At 35.7% G+C, this 27527-nt stretch overlaps 1 protein-coding gene and 1 pseudogene across 2 annotated transcripts in view; one reads left to right on the top strand and one right to left on the bottom strand.

Moving 5' to 3' along the window:
• The window catches only part of HDAC9 (histone deacetylase 9), a 945763-nt gene that overhangs the window by 873311 nt on the left and 44925 nt on the right, over window positions 1–27527 (top strand). For both annotated transcript variants that reach the window (XM_032759782.2, XM_032759765.2), the window contains one exon: window positions 13470–13554. In XM_032759782.2, the coding sequence (XP_032615673.1) occupies window positions 13470–13554 (85 nt within the window). The remainder of the gene's footprint in view (window positions 1–13469; window positions 13555–27527) is intronic.
• Window positions 8204–9070, bottom strand: LOC116813365 (nucleophosmin-like; annotated as a pseudogene).

The raw sequence follows: 27527 nt of genomic DNA, 5'->3' as shown, positions 1-27527 counted from the left end.
CCCCTGTCGATACCGAATAAATGATGATTTCTAAGCTTGTTAGAGGAAAAAAGCAAAACAAATTGTCATAGATCTGGAAGCTGTTGAGATTATGCTAAAGCTTCTAGTACTGCAAGTTCAGCATTTACACTTGGAGCATGTAGCATGTTTTGATTTCCCTCACTCTTTTTAAAATTTGGATTCTGATTTCTTTTTTTGTCTCTTTTTTTTTCTTTCCCTCCCTGCCTCCCTCCTGTTATTCTTCACTTCCTCACTCCCTTCAACCCTCTCTCCCTTTCTCCCTCCCTCTCTCCACTTTCTTTTTAATAACTGCTATCTCCTGTTGAGTATGCTCAGCTGCTTTTATTTGACTTGAATTTCACAAACAGTGGCTAAACTTAGTGATTGTGTTTGTTGATAATCTTTTAAAGATGACGTTTTGCTCTAAAGCTGCTGAAATAGTCTCTTGAATTGACTCTAGTAAGTGTTGACAACCACCCCTGAGGTGAACTCTTGAGATGTTGTTGTCCAAGTTGCTCATCAGGGGTTTGTTTGCATTGGATTCCGAATGGGGAAGTTGTTTTGCCATCTTTTTCATCCTTTAGATTATGTATGGCTGAGGCTTAGTCCATTGGGGAATTGGTGTGAATCTGGGAAAGCTTACAGGCTCCTAAATAGTTGCCATTCATGAGTAAAGGATGGAGGAACTGAATACAGGGACAATGTATGATATGTCAGAATAATGTTTTTCAACGGTTTTCTTTTAAACTTTGAAGGCTCTCCATACTCTGAAAGAGAATGTATGGATAATCTAAAGAGAATAAAACTGTTTGGGGAAAATATTATTTGAAGATACTTTTCAGTGTAGATATGGCCTGTGATGTTGCATTTCTTACATTCAACAAGGCAGAGCCAAATTGGTTGTGGATTTTTTTTTTTTGTTTATATGTTTTGTCAAATGCCAAATGAAGTGGAGGTTGTTTGGATAATTCAAAACTCCATTATATAAATTTTCTGTGTAGTCTTTAGGTTTTTCAGAGGGTGTTAAGGAGAATATGGGCCAGGGACCTGGATATTTCACAGGTTGTGGTAACCAATAAAAGAAAGAAAGCAGTTCTTTGCCATGGTGAAACAAACATGTAATGATATTCATTTATCTGACCATTCATTAGTCTTTTATTGGGCATGTATTTTGTGCCCAAAAGTTTCAATATAAGTAAAATTAAAACAAAGTGCTTTGGCAATATAACATAAAACCATTGTTATAACTACAGAGATGGAAGAATATTTTAATATTTAATTGGTCTTGAATAAAAAATCAGACTAATATGAGCTAATATCTAAGATTATCATATAATGGGAAAGCATAGATAAAGACATTAAGACTTTTTGGAGTTGTGGATGGCTCTGTTTGGCTTTGTTTGTTTTGTTTTTGGTAGAGGAGAGGTATGTTGAGTAGAATAAAAGTATATACTGAGGCTGAATCTGGGTAATGGAATATCATAAGGAATTAGAATTTCTGTGAAAAAATATGGAAGCTTTGAATAAATGAATCCCAAGTTTGGTGTAAAACAGCAACAGCAAAAAAACAGCATTTTGTTTGTTTGTTTGTTTGTTTGTTGTGGAGATGGCAGAAGCTTATAGAAGAAAACAAAGCTTACTATGAAAATAACTATTAGCAATTTTCTCAGATAATCAATAAACAAAATTATACTCTAACCACAATAAGCTGGAACTGACTGTAAATGACTTGTGAAAGCCAATTGTGTGTCTCTCTGCTTAAATCTAAGTTCAATAACATCACATTAGTAGCATGAAACAGGCCATGGTGGGAATATTTACACCACAGAAATCAGCAAATGCTACAAATTAGGACTACTTCTTGGACAGTTAGCAGTTCAATATTTACCGGCACACCACTGCTACATAATGTGAAACAGGTCTTGTTAGCAGAAAGGTCAACATTTGGAAAAGAGTATCATACAAAATCTCTTTAATAAAACAAAAAAAAGAAAATATTGAAACATATGAAATTAGCAGATTAAAGGAAGAAGAGATTTAAAAAGCAAATAAAGAGAATACTAAGGCACACTAAGTGAAACAGGACTTACCAAATTTGACTGTCAAATTTAAAGTTACTTGCAGAAACAGGGGCAAGTAAACAACAAGATTTTTGGCATTTAATGTGAGCCAAGTCTTCTTCATAACAATTGATATCCAAACTACAGACATTATGTTGGAAAACTACACATACAGCCCTGAACGAACTTCCCTTCAATGTTGTTAGAACTTTAGTTTGACATGCACTTTTCAACATATATAGTATTTTCCTAACTCTACTGTGTGGTTCTAACTGTTTTCTCATTATGTTGTATATCTACAAACTTACCTTAATGATTAAACAAGAATATCAATAATCTGAATTATTCAACAAATTGCATTCACTATCCTGTTTCCAATAGACCGCTATTCCTTCTTCCATTTATTTTTAGGTTTATTTTTAATTACTTAGTTGGTGATTGCCATAGATGTTTAAATATATCATGTGCAAACTGTTCATGGTTAAGCATCATGGAAATTATAGGATACTATTTGGGTTTCATATGGAACAGAGGCATCTTCTCATAGTCTTCCTCCATTCATTCATTGGCTGATGTATTGTTTTAACCTACATTTCTCTAAGCCATAGTAGTTTTGGATTAAACTCAGTTAATAGAACAATAACTACAGTAATAATCTCAGAGTCTGGCTCACTGGTCCCTCTTACCTTATTCAAGGAATTCCTGCAATATCTCATGTGAGCTGATGACCGTGACTGTTCCCTTTACCTCTTGGTCTTCCTGTTACTCTCATAAGACTTATGTCACTGCTATTGACCAGAGATATTTATTGCTGTGTTGATATCACCCTATGTCATCCACATGTAGGTAGGATGCAGGCAGACCCAATCTGAATAATTTCAATAGTTTGTCAGTGTAATAACTTGATTGTCAATACAATCACCCTGATTCTGATATTTCCCCCAATCTATTTGGTCAAGAATTTTAATGACTTCAAACAAATAAAATAGGTTATTTCGAGAATGACTCATGAATCACAATATGGATAAAATTATAACCAGATTTACTTACAAAATCAAATTAAACATACACAACTAATTGCAGACTTCTCTAAGACAATTATTCAAATGAGAGTTGAGTTTCCACCACCAATCCCTCCTCACTAGGGAACTAATAATAGTTCATCAGCATGGAGAGCCAGGTCTTCATTACAATCTGCTTCCCTTGTCCTCTTGGTCTTGATTATCATATTCTTCCAAAGTTCCACAATATCTTTGACCCTGACAACTGAACCCTTTCTGCATTTTGTCTGAGTCGCTTTGCATGCTGCAGGGGGACTTTCAGCTTTCTTTGTAAGTGAATTTGTGGCCTTGTATCTACGAATATAACATGTGGCTCTTATGCAAAATATATAATCTCACTTTGTTTCCTGGAAGGACAATAATACAGTGGAAAGAACATGAACTTAAGATCCAGACTTTGTTTCCCTATTCTCTTATGTCACAGTGCTTATTTTTTTGAATTTTTAATTTTTGCTAAACTGTTTTTAATTGTAAAATATAACACTTATACAGAAAAATGCAAAACACAAATGTACAACTCAATGAAATATCACAGCGATCACATATGTAATGATCAACCAAGAGACAGAGTAATGTCAGTGTTGTCAAAAGACCCCACATTCCCTTTCTAACTAGTATCCCCTTTCTCTTTTCTGAAAGTAACTAATTTTCTGATTTCTAACACTATATTTTAATTTGTAGCTTTATATCCATGAAATCATACAATATATAATTCTTTTCTTACTCATTTTGCTCAATATTATGTTTGTGAGATTTATCCATGTTGTTGCAGCTAGCTATAGTTGATTCATTTTTATTAACATGTAGTATTCCATTCTATAAAAATAATTTTTAGGAAAATGTCACAGTTTATTTACATATTCTACTTTTGACAGATAAGGGGAATTTTTCCAGTTTGGGGGCTATTGTATCTAATGTTGTGATGAACATTTTATATGTGTTTCTTGGTGCACTTGTACTGATATTTTTGTCGAATATATTTCTACAAGTGGTATTGCTGAATCCTGAAATATGCATGTGCTTAAATTTTGTGGATAGCACCAAACTGTTTTCCATAGTGGTAGTTACAATGTGTACTCCTACCAGTGGCGTACAAGTGTTTACACAGTTCTGTATCCTTCTAATACTCCATATTGTCAGTCTTTTAAAATCTTAGCCATTCTGTTGGATGTGTAGTGGTATATCCCCATGGTTTTGATTTGCCCAGATGCTAATGCGGTAAAGCAGTTCTTCATCTATTTATTGATCATTTGTACATACTGTTTTTGAAGTATCTATTCAAAACTTTTGTCCACCTTCATATTGTCTTTTTCCTTACTGATTTAGCAATTCTTTATAGGTTCTAGTGTTGGTTTCATGTGTTGAAATATCTTGTCTTTTCACCGTCTTAAAGGTGACCTTTGATAATTGAAAGTAACTTTTTAATGTGGTATAATTTATCAATCTTTTCCTGTAGGATTAGTTCTTTTTGTATTCTGTTTAAGTATTCTTTCTGGATTCCCAAAGTCAAGGAAAGATTATTTTTATTCTTTCCTTCCTCTTCTCTGAAAGGTTTATTTTTTGACTTCAACATTTAGACGCATAGTTCATCTGGCATTGAATATGTATATGGCATAATACAGAGGTCAGGTTTGTTTGTTTGTTTCAATGTGAATATACAGTTGATCAAGTACCACTTATAGAAAAGACCATCCATTCAGCCGGGCACAGTGGCTCACACCTGTAATCCTAGCACTTTGGGAGGCCAAGGTGGGTGAATCATGGGGTCAGAAGTTTGAGACCAGCCTAGCCAACATGGTGAAACCCCATCTCTACTAAAAATACAAAAATTAGCTGGGTGTGGTGGCACGCACCTGTAATCCCAGCTACTCAGGAGGCTGAGGCTAGCGAATTGCTTGAACCCAGGAGGCAGAGGTTGCAGTGAGCCGAGACAGCATCACTGCACTCCAGCCTGGGTGACAGTACAAGACTCTGTCTCAAAAAAAAAAAACAAAAAAAAACAAAAAAAAAACACCCATTCATTATGGCTCAGTAGTGTTAACTTTATCCATGTATACATGGGGAGTCTATTCTATTTCACAGGTTTCTCTCTTTTTATGTGATATTATCAGACTATCTTAACTACAGTAGTTTTTTTTTTGTTTTTGTTTTTTTTTTTTTTTGAGAGGGAGTCTCGCTCTGTTGCCCAGGCTGGAGTGCAGTGGCGCAATCTCAGCTCACTGCAAGCTCCGCCTCCCGGGTTCACGCCATTCTCCTGCCTCAGCCTCTCCGTGTAGCTGGGACTACAGGCGCCCGCCACCACGCTCGGCTAATTTTTTTATCTTTAGTAGAGACGTGGTTTCACCGTGGTCTCGATCTCCTGACCTCGTGATCCGCCCGCCTCGGCCTCCCATGTAGTTTTATAAAACGTCTTGATATCTGGTAGAACAAATCTTTCAGTTTGTTTTTCTTCTTCAAGACAGTCTTGGCTACATTTGGCCCCACTGGATTTTTACATAAAATTTTAGAATCAGCTTGGGTGATTGTACAAATCACAATAAGTGGATATAAATGGATTTAGTTCACCAATTAAGACAAAGGTGATTACATTGTAATAACAGATGCTCTTTAAAGAGAAGCTTTCTGTAATATAATTATAAGGAAAGTTTGAATGAAGGACATGAAAAAAAATTTATTCACAAGAACTAACTGAAGGAAAATTCATGTGACCATATTAATATCAGATAAAAATGGACTTTAAGGCAAGAAAAAAGAGAAAATAGAGATCAAAAGAGATGTTTCATACTGATAAAATATTCTATGAACCAAGAAGATAAAACAATTCAAACTTTTTGTTTCTAAGACAGCATGAAAACATATTAAGTATAAATGGAAAGAACCAAATGAAAAAATAGGCAAAACCACAATCATCATAACAAATTTTAGTACACGTCTCTTGGTAACTGATAAACCATGAAGAAAATAAAACTGAAGGGTGATGTAGAAGATTTAAACACTTGATAAACTTGCTATAATTTAAATATATAATGGAGTATATATCCCCTAACATGACAGAATATCATTCTTTTCAAGGACATTCTTAACATTTTAAAAAATAGACTGTATATGGAGCATAAAGCCAGTTTCAATAAATTTGAACTAATTGAATTCATACATAGTATAATTTCTTACCAGTGGGGTAATTAGAAAATTGTATATATTTTGAGATTTCAAATATACTCTAATTCATGTGTCCAAAGAAATAACAGTGAAATATTAGAAAGTATTCTGAATAAAGCATTATGAAATATAATGTGAAAACTTGTGTGATACATAAAGCTGAACTTAGAGAAATATATAGTTTTAAATGTATATATTAGAAAAGAAGCTTAAAATTAATGTTTAAAAGCGTATATCTCATTAGAGAATCAAAGCAGCAAATTAAATGCAAAGAAACCAAAGATATAAATAAAATGATAAAATAGAAAACAAGCAGATAATATGTAAGATTTTTAAAGTCAGAGGTTGGTTCTTCGAAATAAGTAGTAAAATTGATCGAACTCTAGTAAGACTGACCAACAAAGAAAAAGCATGCATGCCCTGCACTGGGAAAGAAAAGGGGACTTCACTACAGATTGTAATGTTATTAAAAGGATGACAAGAAAATATTAAAATCAACTTTATGTAAACATTTCAAAAATTTATGAAATGGAATATATTAAATGGAAAAATAATAAAAATGCAACCTTGCAAGACTGAATAAAAATACAGAAAATTTGAATGGTTCTTTAATTACTAACAAAACTGAGTTTTTAAAACTAAATTTACCAGGAGAAAACACAAAACCCGTATAGCTTCACCAGGAAATTCTACCAGGAATTTAAGGAAAAATAACACCAATCACAAATTGTTTTAGAATAAAGGAGTGGAGGGTAGGAAGAATACATGACAAATAATTTTTTGAGGCCTATGTAATACCAATACGAAGAACTTAAGAGAATATCATAAGAAAGGAATATTATAGGAGAATCTTTCTCATAGTCATAGTAGTTAAAACCCTAAATAAAATATTAGCAGTTCAACAACATCTTAAATGTTCATAAAAATTGGGTTTACTCTAGAAATATAACATTAACTTTCCAAACTAATTCATTATAATTCGTCACATTAAGACAATTAAGAAGAAATGTAACTATTTCAATAGATGTTTTAAGAGCAGCTGACAAACTACCCAATCATAATGAACAATTTTTACAAATAGGAATAAAAAATATTTATTAACTTGATAAAGGATAGCTACAAAATAAATTCCACAGTATACATCAGGTTTAAAAGTGAAATATAGAAATTATTCTTTTAAATCGAAAACAAGACAAAGATACTCTTACTGCTTCATTTCAGCATTGTTCAGGGAATCCTAGACAGTGCAATATAGGAAGAAAAAGAAAAAAGTATCAGTATTGGAGAAAAATAAATAAATCTTTCACTATTTACAGATGATTTGTAATTGAGTATGAAGAAAATCTATTAAAATATGTTCATTTAAATTATGAATTAATGTGTAAATTTAACAAGGTGGGTAGTTAATTAAAAATCAGTGAAAATTTAAAACTCACTTAAAAGGTTTAGTAAAAATTAATTATATATCTATATAACTGTCATAACTGTAGAAAATAAGAGTTTAAGAATACACTGGTTTTATGTAACCAGTTATCATTAAGGGAAACTGGGTGAAGAGTACATGGGAATTCTGTACAATGTTTGAAACGTTCTATAAATATAAAATTACTTCAGAAAACATTTTAATAATGAGTTTATTTCACACATACATTTTTGTATCCCCACCATTTCCGTGTCTGACCACTACTATACTATATCCTATCATAACATTCCATACATACTTAAAACCAAGCAAACGGTGGAGTTCCATCTTAAAAAACTGAACAGACATTTTGGACAACACATTCTTGGCAATAGAACCTGGACAACATTTATCAGACATGGTATGTAAAGTTCTCACTCTGAGTTACTAAAAGACAGGTGGATATCACATGATACAGAAATGAAATAAGACAGAAATTTTCTAACAAGCTGTTTAAACTATTAAGGAGACTTTTTGCTCCACTGCCAGAGATCTTGAATAGCCTCTTGGTCAGTCATTAAGAAACGGCTCTTCACATAATTGATGAAATTGGTTTCCAATTTGGGAAGAGAACCACCTTTTTTTGTACTTGCTTGCATTTTTGCTTTAATGTTTTCTACAGAACTAGGTCCTGTTAGTGTTTTGGGAGGGTTTTTTTTTTTTTCTGTTTTTTGAAGGATTCTTGACCTTTTGGTCTTGATGTTGATGGTTTTGAGTCTTTTTCAGTCTGGTTTGATTTTTATGCATTTTTGGCTGGAGTATCTTGTATAGATTTCTTCACTGGGCTTTTTCTTCATCTTCCTCACCCTCGTCATCATCATCTTCGTCATCATCATTATCTTCATCAGCAGAAAGTTTTTACTTTTTTTCTATGGAACCTCACTACCACCTCTAGAGGCAGATCGCTTTCCAGACATATTTAAGAGCTTCGCATCCTCCTCCTCTTCATCTTCTCACTGTGCATCTTCCTCCACAGCTATTAAGTGCTGCCCATTAATATGTACTGGCCCTGAACTATGCTTTAGCCATAAGACCGTAGGTGGTGGTATGTCAAAGCCCACGAGGGAAACTGTTGGCTATACAGACATTTTCAAAGTTGCCAGTGTTACTTTTATTTGGACTGCGTTTATATTTCATTGCTACTGCTTCAACGATGTGCAATTCATCATAGGTACCGGCTCCTGAACTGGCCATTCTTAAAGAAAACTGGTGCTCATTTTCATCGTCATCCACAATAAAGTGATAATCTTTGTCAGCTTTAGTTCACAATTGAAAAGATAATTTTGAGGCCTTAGAGGGCTCATGTCCACGTCCATCAAATCTTCCATGGGTTTGTGGCATCCACTTAGGTGGGAGAGAAGGCGAATGGAGATAAATGACTCCTACTCCAGAGAACAAATACACAGGACAGAATCACACCAGGATTGAAAATTTTTTAATTAAATTATAAATATACATATTTTATATATATAGTGTAGATATATACACATACATAATTATCAAAAGCATTAAACAAACCAAAATACCTAGAATAAATCTATCTGAAAATATGACCCTATTCACAAAATTGTAGAATATTTTTAGAGAAGTTAACAAACATCTAAATAAATTATAGAATATGTTATGGATTAGAGGTCTAGGTATTGAGATGATCCCAATTCTCTTCAAATTGGGTTAAAGATTAATTTCAATGCCTTTCAAAATTTCATTCCATTTTATTGTCATTCTATTGCTTTTTCTTCCTGCTCAATTGGAAGTGACCTTTTCTCCTCTAATAATTGGCACGGCCATTCTGCCTCTACTTGCCCTGGGTCTTTGTTTCTTTTGCATTTCCCTGCATTTCTGATCTATAGAAATATCTGCCTGCATGTCAGGAAACCTTGCCGATGCATAGGAGAAAATAATTGTCTGGAAATTATGCAAGAGCAGTTCACCTTAGAAAACAAAATGAATTATCACTGCCGTTCTAATTCTTCGTCTTAAAACCATATCCTGTTTACAGCAGGCAACCAAAAGGAAGAACCCATTTTATTTTGTCTTGTTAGCTATGGTGAGCAGAATAAAGGCCACCTCTTCGTGTTACTTTTTCAATTAATTATTTCTCTATTTATTCAACATTTTAAAAATGTCTTTCATATACAGTCTCCATCTTTGTCTTTAAATGGCTCACAACAAGGTAGAGAGTGGGATAAAATGACTTTGTCCTACATAATGTATTTAGTAAATGAGAATATTTGTGGGGGAAAGGGCCATAGGAGGGGAAGAAATTTGCTCTAGTAGAGAATTTGAGGAGCAGGCAATATTTGTGGTGGTCCTTGAATGCTTGGTAAGGTTTTACCAATTCAAAGAAGAATGAAAAAAATGGAATTCAGCGGAAACAGAATAGATAAGGTACAGAAATATTAAAATACTTGGCATATTTGGGAAACATCAACACATAACAAAAACGCTAACAAGACTATTTAATAGATCCTTTGCTTGATTGATGTATACATCCATCCTCACACACCTGTTACATTTGCAAAGGCTCTGTTTAGCTTCTTTTATGTTCTGTTCTGAGTCATGCAAATAAAAAAAATCAGTGAGCTGTTTTTCATAGCTCATCAGTACAGCGTAAATTTTAAAAATCTTACTCAACAGCTTCTCCAAGAATATCCCTCGCCTCTTTCTATAGATGAATCTTAGGCAAACTAAAATGATTTTTGACGATTTAAATGATCTGATTCTAAAGAACCTGAAAATTACTTATAAGATGATAATGGCCACAATTTTATGGTGTTTTAAAATAGCTATGGTACTTAGAATGTATATGGTATATGCAACTTAACAAACATCTGAATCATGTCAATACGTTATGACAACTTTCTGAAAATGATGTAGAAAAATAAATTTCCCTGTCACTGAGCCTGAAAATCTGTGTAAAGAATTGCTATGAGTAATGCTTGTGATTAAGCTTTAGATACAATTAAGCTGGATGAGAGCTTTAAGTGTCAAGAGGTTGTGTTAAAATTATCTAGTGTATCTTATAACTCCATGATAATTACCATTATTAAACAGAATTGCTCGACAGAAATGGCATGATGGGTGTGTACTATTTCCTACATTTGCATCTGCTTTATCTTTCTGTAACTTTTGCATGCAAAAGTTGTCTTGTTTGTATAAATTACTTCCTTATTTATCTTTTAATAACTTCTGGTAATGCTGATTAACCTCAGTCGCCAATGTTTTTGCTGTAGCTAATCACCTAAATTAAATACATAGCAAAACTTTACCACATATTCTTATTTTCTGCTACAAATTTATAAAAAATGAATATTTATTATCATTTTATTGGTTATTAAATTATGAATAATGACCAACACTCATAAATATTTATTAAGTGGATGCTTCAGTCAGATGTTGTTAGTGCTTATAATTGTGAGTGATTAAATAAACAACTCTCTAGAAAAGACAACCCAATTCTGTGGTCCCGCCATACAAGATTTTAATTTTATAAAAACAAACTCTAAATGCCACTTGCCTTCTTGCCAACGGAGAGAATATTATCCATTGCATAGCTACCAGAGAAAAAGTAAAGAACCTACATTGAGAACTTTCTGAATTCAGCTCTGTCTGTATGTATACACTCAAAATGAAACAAATTGGGGCAATTTACTGAAGGTTAAATCCTTTAAATGACATTCAACTAAAACATGCAGGGAAATGGTTTGGGAGGTTTAAATGATCAATTTAATTGCCTTAATTCTCTGAATTGCTTTTTAAAATAGACACAACCCTTTTGCATCTAACTGAAGATTCTAAATTGGGGGTTTAGGGGTGTTTGTATTTTACTCTCAATACTCTGAATCACGTATGTTTTCTATATAACCTGAGTCTTTAAAACAGCCCAGACCTCAGTGCGCAAGAGACCAGAAGTTAGATGTTTTACATATATGATCTGCCTATAGCTTTCTTTCCAGGAGCCAGCACCTTTAAATTTGTCAGGATTTTTACCCCAAAGTCACAGGGAAGCTTTTTGAAGAGCTAAATATGCTGATATCGCCTTGTGCTTTTAGTCTTAAATATTGGAACATAGAGTGTCATTTCAAGATATTTTATTAGTAAAATCTACCTGGTTTCTATTAAAAATTATTTTCTCTAAGCTCCAAGAAAGCAGTGAAACATTATTTATAAGCAAAGTAGCCCTCTGAACCTTGTCTAATGTATTAGAGTTTTCCAAGTAAGCTTCGGTTTATGATTCAGTAGTCCCTCTGAGTTAAGAGAGTGTTACTAGACTAACATATTCTTGAAGATACAATTTGAAATACCAGATTTTAAAAAATGATTTTAACAAGTTTTAAGAGTTTATTTCAGAACCTTGTACTGCCACAGAGCGGTGGTGGTGATGTTTTTTTTTTTATTCCTCTCACCAAACTGTATTGCAAATAAACCTTTTGATGTTTAAAAGTTTTTCTTTGGCAGCTAAGAAAAACACTCTGGAAAGTTATAGTTAGTGAATTTACCCGTGTATAAATATCCCTGAGCTAGTCTGTTATCCTGTGGCATCTGGAATAAAGGTGCTATTGTTTTAGATTTCATGATTGAAGAATAGAATAATCAATTCAGAGAGACCCTGAGGGGAAGATTCACTCACATATGCGGTGGAAACTTGTAATCCCTGTGTTTTTTTAGGTTTTCCTACAGATGAAGAGACATAGATGAGTTCATGCTTTGATGCATCTAGTGACATCGCTTCCCATTCGTGCCATATTATAGTTTGATCACCAGTTCTTATTTGAGATGATTAACCTTAACGTTTCTAGGAAAACTACTTTTTTGTTAATCCTTTTGTTAATCCTTTTGTTACTATTACTTTATTTGGTTTTTTGGGTCACAATAGCTGGACAACTATTTTATTTGCAAGGGCCCTAGCCATGTGCTTTCTGCTGCAACACGCCTAACTAATCACCACAACATTCTGAGGGATGCGTTATCAGACTTAGGTCTGACAAATAGACTCTATAAATTATTTAAAGCTTCTCTTCATTTCTTGCAAAGCAATGTTTGCTGAGCTTCTCCATGAAAAATTAGTGTAATTCCAGAAGATTATGATAGATTTGCAAGGTAGGAATTTAGCCTGTGCTTACACGCAGACATCTGCGTAGTTATGAATAAAGTAGAAGTTAAATGAAACTGTACAGTTATTTTACATTTGATTATTTGAACCCTTTCTCTACTACTTTATTCAGTGGCCTATGAATAAAAGCAGCTGTGTCTCATGGCTTTCTGTCGTGAACTGTTCAAATGTATAAGGTGATTAGATGTAAAAACACTGTGAAAGTATGGATAATAGACTGCCCACTTTCTGTCTATTGCAACTTCCCTGAGGTTTTGTTTGCAGGGCCCAGCTGCATATACAGACATGATGGAATTTGGTTTGTCAGGAACCTACAAAAATTACACAAATAACTCAGATTTTTAATGAATAATGCACAGACATGCACCTGCTTCAGGGACTTCATAGATTAGTCTTGTGACCAATGGAAAAGCCCCTTGGAATTCAATTACACAGATGCAAAACAGAGAATAAAACTGGCTACACTTTTAGAATTAATATCAGCAAAATGTTAACTAGTTCTCGGAGCAAGCTTTTCCTGAGCATTAGGTTGTTTCAGTTTGCTTTGCTTCTGTGAGACTTACTATGAAGTCATAATATTCTGCTCATACTATTATCTACTATTCTTGCAGCTGGAGCCACTTGCAGAAGATATTCTCCACCAAAGCCCGAATATGAATGCTGTTATTTCTTTACAGAAGATCATCGAAATTCAAAGTATGTCTTTAAAGTTTTCTTAAAAATTCTAAGCAGGTAAAACTAACTAAAATTATATTGAGAATTATAGTACAAAGAAACATTTAGAGTTATCATAATTTGCACGTGTTCTTAAGTATATATCTTACTGTGTTGCTCTTAATGCAGCAATCTTATCTTACACTGATGACAAAACTTAGAGACTCTAGATTTAGAATCTTGTTTTTCTCATGTATTTCAGGTATTTGGAGTTTTTACCATTATGATCACTAAGCATTTACCCAGAACCATGAAATAAATGCAGAAATTGTGATTTTGTAATCCAATCTTAATGAAGGGTAGTTATCTCCTAATGATGTTGGAATTCAGCAATCATTTGCTGATTTACATGTGTCAAGAGAGGAAAAAAAATTAATGAGAAAGCCTCTGTATGGGAAAATCCAACTTAACAAAGCAGGGTTAAGTCATAGACTTTTTTTTATTATCCAATTCCCTTCACACACATACATACACTTAAGCACGCATGGGTGCACACACATGCTGAAATCAAGCACAAACATGAAGATTAGCAAGAAGAGAAAAACCAAAGGGCACTATTAGGTGTCCAGGAGAATTAGGAAAACCCTTAGGTTTGCTACTGTCCTGTAGAAGCGTTTATTAAGTGCCACTTAAGAAGCCACTTGCCAGCTATCTCTTTGGGTCATTGCCTTTGCTTATTCAGTAGCAATTTGGAGATATAGGTTGACTGGAGTTAAATTACCCATTTATTTGCTACTGTGAATATTTACACATCAGGCCATACAGGAACTAAAAATAATTCTCCACTTCATCTCACTCATGCTGTGACTGAGGGCCATATGTACCCAATAAACATTTATTGACTACATGTCATAACTGAAATAAACTATGAATTTCGAAGACTTTTAGGGAATAGAAAAATAAACCTTCAAATGCTGGGGTGCACTTTCAAGTCTCTGATATAAGCCTAAAGTACAGGAACTGACAGAGACAAAGCAGGGAAGGCTGGAGATGATTTCATAAGCTTGAGAAGAAAATCTTGTCATTGTCCTGTCTTTGTCTTGTTTCCCCTGAGGCTAGATAAAGAGAGTCTATTACATGTCATCCTAGACTTCAAAGCAAGGAATCTTGAAGTGATCTTTGACAGCATTCTCCTCTTCATCCACATGCAATCCAATGTATGCTTTCAGGTCATTAATAGAATGAAAATATCTCAGTCTTTATACATATTATTATCTTTTTCTGAGCATTGTTTAGCCATTATATACACAGAGTGTTAAAATTGATTGTTCCTATGTATATTCTGAGCATATCACTTCAATAGGCATTTTTGAGTTATTATACGTTGATCAATTACCAAGGCACAGAGGTTATGAAGAGGAATAAGACATAGTTTCTGCATCAAGGAGCTAACAGTCCAATGAGTGAGAGACAACCAAGTAAATAATTGCAATACAGTATTCACAGAGTACACTGAGGTCATGGAGAAGGGGTGGTCTGTTTCTTCAGTCCCTTTCAACTGGGGGTGAGAGCGACTGGATAGTAAGGAAGGTTGCTTCACAGTGATGTAGCCTGAGCTTTGTTCATCAGGGCTGAACAGCATGTTGGATAACTGAAGAAAGAGTGAAAATGCTTTGAAAGGAACAACAGAAGTGAAGGACTCTTATTTCCACATAGGTATAAAAAGTCATAATTTCTGTACATCTTTAGAAACTCTACTGTTGCCTTTTATATTGGATCTAATTTCCTAGTAATGATTTTCCACTGCACAGTTTTTTCCTTTCACCACTGATATTTTCAAGTGACCTCTGCAGTCTGCTCTAGCCAAGCAAACCTGTTTGACTCTTGAAAAGGACTCAATCTACTATCAAAGCTTGCTGTAGGAGTATCCTGCCACTAAGGATTGTCAATTCCACTCTTCTGCCCCAACCTGCATTTTACACCACCCAACACTGATCACTTGTCTGTGAAATCCATTTCCTTCTAAACTCTTAATGAGTACCCCACCCAGCTTGGAGCATTACTGATGATCCAATAATGCCATAATTTCTCGAGACCAATATGTGTTGTTTCAGTGATATATTTATTTTCAGTGTTTCTCTTAAAAATATCAAATATTTAAATGTCTGTTAGCTCTGGTTCCCAAATTAGAGGATAATCATCAGGAGGACGGGAATCATATCTTTTTGTCTCTGGATGTCCCTCCAGGAAGGGTCGACAGCAGGTGTGAGGTGCATGGGAGCCTGGCCATTAAAAGTAGGCAGATTTGAGTAGGTAGGACTTGAATAACTCTTCAAGACCATAAACAACAAAGGCCATAAGCAACCAGAGCTCCTCCTTCTGAGTCAAGGATATATGGTGTAGTGGACACTGATTTTGGTATACCCAGAAACAATGCACTCTTCACATCTACTCAGAAGGAGTCTGGTTTTATTTATGAATCTTTGCCACCAGCTACCGTGCAACTCAGGGGAAGTTCAACTTAGCTCCAACTCCAGGGGAGCTGTTTTTAGTCTAAGTCAGTCAACCCACTTAACAGTGATTGGTTAAGAAATGGGTACATGACTCAATTCAGGCCAGTGAAAATCAGGACTAGCTTTATGGGTATTCAGCCTACATGGTCACACAGGTCCCACACATAGAAGGGCCCCATCCTTAGTGTAAGGCTCTTGCTGTTGCTGCCTAAAATTCTTACTGTGTTTTAAAGAAGCATCCCATATTTTCATTTTGTACCAGGCCCTATAAATTCTGTAGCCAGTGCTGATGAAAGTCAAGGTGATGGTGATGTCAGAAAACATTTACCAAGAAGGAATGATAGCAGCATCACCACAAGGACAGCTTAAATGTCAGTTGAGAGGGCTCTGAATAGTGGGTTGAGGTTGTAAAGGGAAAGAAAACACAAGATCGGAAAGCAATCTCTCACCATTTGAGAAGTGGAGTGAGAACTGGTAGAGACAAAGTGGTTCAGCACCGTGGCTTTGACCGCTGTGTGGTGCATTTTTATGTGGTTATAACTATGTGTCTTTGGGGCCACTCCTCTATACTAAAGGAAGAGAAAAGAGCCCTGTAATGTCCACAGAGCAATAAAATCAAGTGGGTATTTCAGAGTCTCAAACTTCATAATGGCTTGGGAAATTAAAATTATGGGCTCCCTGATTAGTAAACAGTGCTTGATTTCCTTACAAGATATGAAATTGCACTCTTGCTTCTCACTGTTTTATAACCCGTGCTTCCATTTCACCTGCTCCTTTGGGACTCCAGGACCCTAACTGTGTTCCTCATTTCCCCTTTGGCAGAGAAAGTGGTAGGGACAGGTTACTTAATTTGTGAGACCCGGTTCAAAATGAAACTGTGTGAACTCTTCCTTGTTAAAAAATTAATAATTTCTAGAGGGTAACAGCAAAGCACTGAACCAAGCATGGGGTCTTTCTGAGAGTGGGGTGCTTCGCAAGTGCACAGGTTACCCATTATGAAGCTGCCCCTGAAGGTAGTCTTTGTTCAACAGGAGCACTTCCTTTTCACATACGTCTCTGAGTGTCACACAAGTGCCTCCTTTCAACTTTGGGGGGTGTTCAGATTTCAGCCCACCTCCTAGCCCAGATTCTGAAGGGTTCTTTTGTGCTGCAGTTTGGAACCACAGTATCAGAAAACTATGTTACTGTTGAGAAGCAGGCCTGTAGCATGTGGGAAACATTCAGGCAAGTTTCTAGATAGCCTTATCCCAAGGCACATGGCAAGGTGCTGACAGGTCTCCTGTGAATTTCTTTTTGAGAACTGAGCCCCCCAGCTGAGGGTATGCAGGTGCTGGAGGTGCATTGGCTCCTTGCCTGGCCATATGTATGTGAATATTTTCCAACAGGATCATTTATGTTGTCCTGTCCTTGTTTATGTTGCTCATCTAGCTGAAGAGAAAAGGCCTTACAAGGCTGCAGAAGGACAATGATTTCTCCTGACAGGTGAAGACCCTTCCTGACAGGAGAGGGTCTGGTTCCATCTTAACATGATAGATGGCATACAAGGGTCAACTATCTTTGAGATGACAAAATGGAAAAAAAGTTTCATGTTATTCCTTAAGAAATTAAAAATAGAACTACCATATGATTCAGCCATCTCACTTTCTGAAGACTTATCAGAAAGAATTTAAATTAGAATCTCAAATAGATGTTAGCACTCCCGTGTACATTGCGGCACTATCCACCATAGCCAAGAGATGGGAGCAACCTAAGTGTCCATCAGTGGATGAGTGGGTAAAGAAAATGTTGTATAGACATAAAATAGAATATTATTTAGACCTACAAAAGGGAATTCTGCAATACGTGGCAACTTAGCACAGTATCTTTTGATGGCAGATATTATTTCTGCTGTGTTCCTGTTTATTTTTAATTGCCGTATCTTTAGCACAGTCTCTGGCATGTATTAGGTGCTCTGCAAATGTGTACTGAATGAATGAATCAGCTAGTCTGTCAGTGTTTGCCACATTTTTCTTCTAAGCCTGGATTGATTTTTGTAACTAACCTCACATATTTACACTCCTTGGCACACTCATGCAGAATGAGGGATTAAGAAGACCAAGCAAAATACATGAGAGTCCGTTTCTTCTCTTTTCTTCACGACCCACAAGGATGAGTCATTTCTAAGTTAGGAAGAACATGGATTATTTTTGTGAGTTGCCATTTCCATGGGTAAGCTTGGGGTGACAATTCCCAGAGCTGGATCTAGCACTTGGCTAACTGGCTGTGATAATCAACAAGTGATGCCAGTAACGAGTTAGCCCAGAGTGAAATAAAGAACTCTCATATGGATGTTTCCTCTCCTGAAACCCACCCTAGTGATTTGCGGCACCCATGTGCCATTGAATTCTTTCACTTTTCTGCATGGCATGGTGGGCGCCAGGGTTCTCAAACACCACTCTTTATACTAGTGCTGGCCCATTATAACTTTTTCACAGATTTGGGAGGGGAGGAACCATGAAGTGAGTTTTCTATAAAAGTAAATTTATTTAGTTTGAAAGACTATCACTTTAAGTTCTAAAAACAAATAATGATATTGATATTAATCTGTGAAACCCCAAAATATGAGAATGACAAGTATAGAGCCATAGTTTCCTTTTATTTATTTAAATTTCTTAGTGAGAAGAGTATTCCTTTTAAGTGTCAACCAATTTTGTAGACTTCTTGAATGATAATAATGATAATCATAGCATCTTTTGTTTTGTGGATCAAGGAAACATATACATGCACAAGGATTTGAGGATTCTTTCACAATTTTGCTGCAACCCTGCAGTGGTTTGCCTCTGATAAGTTGAAAAACACCAGTGTAGGAGATTTTAAAATGATATGAATTCCATTGTAATCCTCTCCTCCACCCAGCAACCATGTGACAATGAGCAAGCCACTTGTTTGAGGAATTTCACCAGGAATGACATGGCACATCACTAGAATTGCTTTTCTAAGTTGGTGCTACTGTGACAACAAAGTGGCAAATAGGCAGAAGAATCCTAAAAGAACAGTAGGATTTTTCCTCCTGTAGCCCCACTTTCAGTTTTCCTCACTCTAGGGATTATCCCTTATTTAGTGAATTGAGGTCTTTTTAGAATTTCTTATTATGCCAACCAAGGCAAAATGGTAGCACAGGCAAGAATGAGGAATGGACAGTACCTGCAATTTCACCGTATGTTCTTGTCAAATGTGTTTTACATAAATAGAGGAGAAATTTCCATGTTTCTTGTATATAAAATTTGTGAGTATAACTAATCCTCTATTGTTTTAAACACACACACAGAGAGTATTATTTAGGGCAAAGAGAAGTGAATTTATAGTCCTCAGAATTTATCCAACTTTTGAGGACAATTTGAAAATGGACATGATTTCCTTTGTTGCAGGAGAATGTTACAAGTAACTATGTAATTGACTAAAGCATAATCAGTTATCTGCATGGTTCCATATCAGCAATGCACAGAGCACACTCTCACACATTCTAGAGTAATAAGAATGAAATCAGATTTTCCCTGGGAGATGAGAAGCAAGTATATTTGACACGTACTTCTTGTCAGAACTGTGCTTGATTTATGTTTTGTATATGTGTTTTTGAGTGAATGACATCTTCCTTCTCCTCCTCTTCCCCTATGTTATTGTTAGTCTTTACTCTTATTCTTCCTTGTCATCCTATTATTATTACTAATATTATTATTATATCTGTAGTTCTGGGAACTAGTCTTAGAAGTAACAACTGATACTAGAAAAGAACAAAGGAATGCTAATTTTGTTGATTTTACTTTTTACTATATTTCCAATGGGAGATAACTCACTGGTAAAATAAAATACTAAATAAACACTGTCGATGTATTAGAATGGATAATCAAAATATGTGGTACCTAGTTTTCTTGGCGATTAAGAGAACTGGTTATGAATTGAAGGAAAAGGCTATAAAAGTAAAATAAGACCATATTTTATGTAATGTTACCATAAAGATAACAACCATTGTCTTCTTTTATCTGAAATACCATCCTCTCCCATCATTATAATATCCTCTACCTACCCCACTCCAAGGAGAAGGGGCATTTACATCAGATAATCCAGGAGAAAACCCAAATTGTTTCTAAGCTGAAAGGAATTTGTATACATCTCTTGTTGTGGGGGAAGTTATCCAAAGTTTTGACCTCATGGGGCTACATACACAACTAAAAGCGTTGTTTCTCCAGATTGCAATGTGTGCTGCATAAATTATCTCACAGACTTTACTAGCTTCTTGACTCCACACCAAAATTCTAACTCAAACTCAGTTTTTCTTCTTTCTTTTTGTCCCCATCTATTTCATTTTGATTTTCTGCCTTTTTTTCATATGTCTCTTCTCTTCTCTCTTCCATTTCCATCCTATTGAGATCCAGGGAAGAAGGACAAGAAGATATTCCCAATGTTAGAAAGGAGCTTTTAGCTCATAGCCATTTGAGGTTTTATTTCAAGCAGAGAAGAAGCATGATAAAGCCTGCAAATCGAAAGATCACTGTGCTTGCTCTAAAGACAGCAGATTAGCAGGGCTTATTGTCAGATGTGAGCAGTTTAATTCAGATGTAGAATTGGTATAATATGGTAATTAACTGACAGGGAGAGGATTAACAAATTCTAGGTTTTCTGGCTTGGAAAACTAAGAAGATGGTGGTGATCAGCTCCCAGGATAGAAAATTGCAAAGAAAGAAAAGGTTTGAAAGGAAATGAAAATATCAGACTTAAGAAAAAGACACTTTGCTAATCGAAAGTCTTGACGATTTAGAGAGAAGGCAGTATCCTCCGGAATATACATTTTCACTGTATTGAAGTTACAGAGGAGCATTGCATGAAATTATTTACACAATACAAACCCTGTAAGATGTTAGCATAACATCTTACATAATAAAATAATGTAAAATATTGAGTACTTACAGTGTGTGAGGTACTATTAAAAATTAATTTGTTTAATCTTCTCTACAACCCTGTAAAGTAGTTACTATTTTCATTCCCATTTTCTAGCGAAGTAAACTGAGGCACATCAAGGTTCATTGTATTCCCCAAGGTTACACAGCTGAGTGGGCAAAAGCAAGATCATAAACCAAGCAGTCTAGATCCAGTCTTCCCTCTTAGCCTCTAAGTTACACTATGTCACAAACAACTTCATTCCTTTTGCAATTTTTGTGTAGTTTTTCCCATTTCTTCCCAAAGTGACATATTTAGACAAAATTTAAGTTAAGTTAAAATTAGGAATTTGGGAAGTTCTGGCTAATTGAGATTTAGCCACAGTCAGTTCTGGAAGCTCAGTGCCAAATTACAAGGAGCCACGGAGCTGTGCGTCCACTTTTGAGCCCCTTATAAACTTGTAAAATACATCTAATCAGAAAAAAATGCAAGGATTGGCAGAATTTCAAATCCCTGCCCTGTTGAGTTTAAAGCCCTGACTGTTGTCAGGTGTGAGCTGCTATTTGTCATATATTCTTTGGCTTTAGACAGAGGCCTTGACGTTAAAGTCCTGGGCCAGGCAGACCTTCATTGAAGAAAAGCAGTGTTAGGCATTTTCCCGCTATTAACCCTGCCAACCCTCGCTTGTATCACAGCTAGGTCAGACTTGTACACATGGCTTTGTGAAAGTTGATTTTGAACTTCTAACTAACCATTCTCTTCAAATGTTGAAAGTCTGGTTGTTGTGTTGGTGGCACCCTAATACTAGAATGTACCAGAATAAAAAAGAAGAAAAATCTGCCATCTGCTATAAGACACAATTTTGGGGGGTATTTTTTATTCCAACTGCATCTGCAATTTTTTTTTTCACTCACATATCTACCAAGGGAAAACTAATTAAACCAAGAAAATAAAATAAAACTATGCATGCTTCTAGGACTGAAAACTCTTTGTGGATTACGAAACAGTAGGAATACTTTGTGATCACATACTCAGGTGTTTGTTAGCACCCAGATCAATCTCACACACACACGATACCATGATACCATTCACTGAGAATAGGACATACTAGAAGAAAGTCAGGTTTAAGAGAAGATCGTTTCCTAAGTGTTTATATGTATTATCTCTAGTCCTCACATAATTCTGTAATGCACAGTTCTTTCCTCATTTTGTTCATGAATAACTTGAGACTTACTAAGTTTAGGTAGCTTGTTTAAGTTCTTTCTACTGGTAAGCAGTAAAACTAAGATTTTAATCCTGGTCTTACTGTGATGTCAAAGCCCACTTTCTTTCAATTAAAGCATCTATATGACCTTCCTGTTCTTAGTCCATGTCAAAAATGAGACCAGTGTTCTACCAGATTTCCTCTTCCCAAGTATAACAGGATAGACATTATTAACAGGCCTCTCCTAAAATGTAATAGAGTTTGCATACATTAAAACAATCTACTGTAACACATTGACTTGCTAGAATGTCAGCAAATAGGAGAGGGGAAAAAACATAAGCTGAAATTTAATAAGGAGCAGTAAGTAACACAAAAAAGGGGAATATCTCTGAAGCAAATAATGGCATCAGTGCTATAATGCACAAGAAGCTCAAGATCTGCATCAAAGGGATATGAATTTGATAGATACTAAAGAGTTTTGATCTTTGTCCACTCCTGGGTTCTGGAGGAAGCCAGTAAAATTCCTTCCTGGAGGAATGTATTTCTAATTTAGACCCTCAATATATGCAGAGATCAAGCCCAACAAAATATGAACTCAAAGACATAAATACATACATATTTAAATAAATGAATAAAATCCAATGCACAGTAACACAAGGCACTAGGGAAAGTCAGCAGAAATGAGATATATCAGAATAATAAGCTTTATTTGTGGAGTTAAAATGGAGAAGGAGGATTACTTTCAAATACTGAAAATAGATTAAAAATATTCATTTATTTTCACTTCTTCATGGAAACCCACTAAAACAATAATAGAGTTTTCTTTTTTCCTAAAGACATAAACTTCTATGGATAAAGAATGAGAAAGGAAACCATCTGTTACTGTCTTAGCAGACCTAAAAAAGGTGAATCCTAAAGCAATACTAGCAAGCATATCTCTGATGGGATGGATACATCAGGCTATTATTATACCCATGTCATGGAATTGTTGACTTGCACACCTAAGGCACTGTTTTATTGTCTAGTTTTTAATTCCTCATTTCTCCTCATTCATTGCACTTTCCTGTCTTCACTTCTTTTTCCATTCAGCATTAAAATTATAACATTCATGTGCCCTTCTACCTTTCAATCTACCTTACCAACAATCTTGCCCTTCAACTTTACTGATCTAAGAAAATCTCAACCCTGGATATACCCTGGACAAACAAATTTCCCTGATGCTGGTCTTCCAGAGATTTCCCCAATGCAGGTCTTCAAGAGATTGTCATGATGTATAGCAGTTTGACCTCTTAGAAACTTATAATTACCAAACCTAAATAGGCCCATTACCATTCTACTGCTTTCTACTCTGGACCCAACTTACCTTCTTTCAGTTCTTTTAGTGTGCTATTTTTCTACCTTCCTCAAGACCTTCATATATTTTTTCCTGCTATTCCTCTCTTTGACTACTTAACTCCTATACATACTCCATATCTCAGCTTAATTGTCCCTTGATCAGATATAAACCTTCTGATTATCAGTTAAGATCAGATTTTTTTTAATTTCATAGAATGCAGTACCTTTATTTCAGTAGCTTATTTCAGTGTGAGACATGTACACGTAGAGCATGATCATTTGATTAATGGCAATCTGTAAGATCTATGAAAGTACCCACATCCTGTATTTCCAATATCAGAATGCTTGGTAGGTAATAAAAGCGAAAAGTAAGAGTATATTACTCCATTCTCACACTGCTTTAAACAACTGCCCAACACTGGGCAATTTATAAAGAAAAGAGATTTAATTGACTCAGAGTTCCATGGGTCTGGGAAGGCCTCAGGAAACTTATAATCATGATGGAAGGGAAAGAGACATATCTTACATGGTGGCAGGTGAGAGAGAGCAAATATGTGAAGGAGGAACTGTCGGACACATAAAACCATCAGATCTCCTGAGAACTCACTGACTATCATGAGAACAGCATGGGGGACACCATCCCCATGATCCAATCACCTCCCACCAGGTCTCTCCTTCAACACGTGGGGATTATGAGGATTACAATTCAAGGTGAGATTTGGGTGGGGGCACAAAGCCTAACCATATCACTGAGTGACAGAAACAATCCTTTGAATGCAGTTTGGTTTCCCATGTAGGGAAATTGAGATAAAATGGACTGGTCATCCTGACCGTAATAGTATAGCCCTCATAAAAGCTATACTTCTTTGGTGAGTTAACAAATTAGCTTTGCAGTTTATTCATAAATAGCTTCCAATTAATGCACTCACAGCTCCATATCCAAGAGACTGACTCTTTCCCAGAAGGTGAGTATTCATTTCATCTAATACCCCTTAATCTGGCTTCATGCTTGCTAGGAAAACTGGAATATCTATGTTTGTCTATGTATAGGGAGATAATTCACTATTCATGTTGGCACTATTATTTCCAGGACATGGGATAGTTTATTACTCCATAAAAGTTAATTTTCAAAAAAAGATTGGTTTCTAATGCAACATTCAATGCATTTTAGTAATATGTGTCTCAGGGCTTGAATATATCAAAACATTGACAGAGAGGACGCTTGAGATGTATGAAAGGAACAATTTCTACCAGGTTTTCCTCACATCTGTTACATGTTGGGAGACTGTCTTGGTTTGGCTTCTACCAGAAACAGATCCTGATACACAAGGAGTCATGTACAAGTCATTTATTTGCAGGTGCAGGCATAGGGAGAAAAGGAAGAGGAATAGTGAAGTGTGACAAGAAAAGAAATGAAGTGTCATTTGTTCAACTATCCTTGTAGGTATCTAGAGCTTAATTCCTCTGGGGAAATTCTGAGAGCTGATGTAAAACACGTAGCTCAGAGTTATTTCATGTGAGCTGCGAGGGAGCAGAGAAATTTATGCTCCAACTCCAAACAGTTATTGCCTGAATACTGCTCCTGGGGGACAATATTACCCTGACATTCCTGGCCAGTCATAGAGCAAAAACGCTCCAGGGGCACTGAAAGCTGTCCTGAAAAGACATGCTGGTTCTGGTGAATGGAAATGAGGTTGTGTGCACTGAGTTAGTAGGGGGCAGGACATGTGGATGAGGCCCTGACAGTGGCTGCTACAATGACAGTTCTTTCTTGTCTGCCACAGTCAGTCTCGGTTTATGTCTGTTGTCTCAACATCTCATCCAGATATCGTTTGTTTCAGATTTTTAATTCTGAATGAAATATTATTATCTATAGTTTTATTAAGGAGTAAGGATGTATGGGTTACACCTGTACTTTGCTTTAGCTTCTATCATTGTTTTGTTTGATTGTATGAGAAATGCATGGAAAGTAAATATAATTTTTACTTTGAACACGTGGTTAAATCTATATGAAATACAACTGATAACCAATCTCTGTTTTCCAGGTCCTTTTCTGATTTAACTAGCACTTCCCTTTTAAGAAAAAGCATGCAGGGTCCTCATGGATACCAGTTGTAAATGACATCTAAATTTCTGATCTGGGAGGTAAAGGAAGAAATACTCAACATTGCTGCCACTTGGCACACCAGTCATGGGTGCTGTAGTCAGTGCTGTAGCTTGTGACATGCATGAAGCTACCAAGCTGTTAGAAGATAGAGTTAGGGGCCGGGAGCCGGTGGCTCACGCCTGTAATCCTAGTAGTTTGTGAGGCCGTGGCAGGCAGATCATGAGGTCAGGAGTTCGAGACCAGCCTGCCAATATGATGAAACCCTATCTCTACTAAAAAATACAAATTAGCTGGGCATGGTGGTGTGCACCTGTAATCCCAGCTACTCATGAGGCTGAGGCAGGAGAATTGCTTGAACCCGGGAGGCAGATGTTACAGTGAGCGGAGATTGCACCACTGTGCTCCAGCCTGGGCGACAGAGCGAGACTCCGACTCTAAAAAACAAACCAAAAAGAAGATAAAGTTAGGGGAAAATTTGAGAAATCAGCAGTTAGGTGTGAATAAAATATGTTCAGGAAATAGAAAGGACCAGCCTTCCATACAGCATTTACACTCTCGATACTTTTGCCACAGAGATTTTGTCAATTATTATACATTGCAACTTCACTATGTATTTATTTGTTTTATGTTTTGTTACATATTTTAATTTCGCTATCAACATTATTGTCTGAAATGAGCTCACAAACAAGTGTGAATGTGAATTTTAAAAATGAGTGCTCTACTTCTATTTCCCAAGTGAGCTGATAATGAATGTGTAACTTGAACAAAATGTTTGTCAATATTCATTATTCGTCAAGGGGACAGAGTAAAATCACAGACGAACACTGAAGACACAATGCTGTTAAAGAAGCAGCAGTTTCTACTTTAAAATTTAGTTATTATTGACCAAAACAAAACAAAAATAAAAACTAAAACCAAAAGGAACAATTTAAGAAGTGCAGTTGCAGGGGGTGCATTTATGTAACACTCTATGAAGCATTACTCTTTATTTAGATAAAATGACTGATTTAAAATTTTGTAAATCAATTTTCAGTTTCTGGTATTACTTTGAAAAGTTCAGGAGTGAGGTAATAATTCTTCTTTCTTGATTCCATTAGCATAATTTCTTGCTAATGATACAATGTCCTTAATTGCTTCAAACAGAAAAATCACTAAATTCTAATAATTCTTCTATATTTTTCATTCAATTTATGGAATCAAAGTAAAGCTTTTGTAAATAAAGTTGCCCCCAAAAAAAAGCAGGGCGTTATTGTGAAAGCTATTTGTTATAAATTTTGGTAAAAGTGTAACACTGATAATAAAATCATTTGGTTTTGCATTGATATACAAATTTAAATTTTGGTGGAACATAACATCTTATAGAGCAGGAATGTACTTAGCATTACTTATGCAGCACACCATTTTTATAAATAATAAGATTTAATTATAAAGTTAACATTTAATAACAATCTCTTAAAAACCTAAAAAAGCTTGATATTCTACCAATGAAAATCTAAGCCATTGTCAAAATTTTAAAATTCTTTACTTAAACATAGTTAGGGTCAATAAAATACACTGTTTTAGATATGTGACTGATGAGGACAGTCAAAAAAACAAAAAAGAAACTTCAGGCCGGCACGGTGGCTCATGCCTATAATCCCAGCACCTTAGAAGGCTGAGGTGGGCGGATCACCTGGGGTTGGGAGTTTGAGACCAGCCTGACCGACTTGGAGAAACCCCATCTCTACTAAAAATACAAAATTAGCCAGGCATGGTGGCACATGACTGTAATCCCAGCTACTCGGGAGGCCGAGGCAAGAGAACCGCTTGAACCCAGGAGCCGGAGGATGCAGTGAGCCGAGATTGCCATTGCACTCCAGCCTGGGCAACAAGAGCAAAACTCTGCCTCAAAAAAAAAAGAAAGAAAGAAAGAAAGAAAGAAACTTCAGCAAGACAGTTCAAA

This window comes from Hylobates moloch, unplaced genomic scaffold (genome assembly GCF_009828535.3).
Source record: "Hylobates moloch isolate HMO894 unplaced genomic scaffold, HMol_V3 SCAFFOLD_1, whole genome shotgun sequence".
Lineage (NCBI taxonomy): Eukaryota > Metazoa > Chordata > Mammalia > Primates > Hylobatidae > Hylobates > Hylobates moloch.
This window is presented reverse-complemented; position numbering and strand designations above follow the sequence as displayed.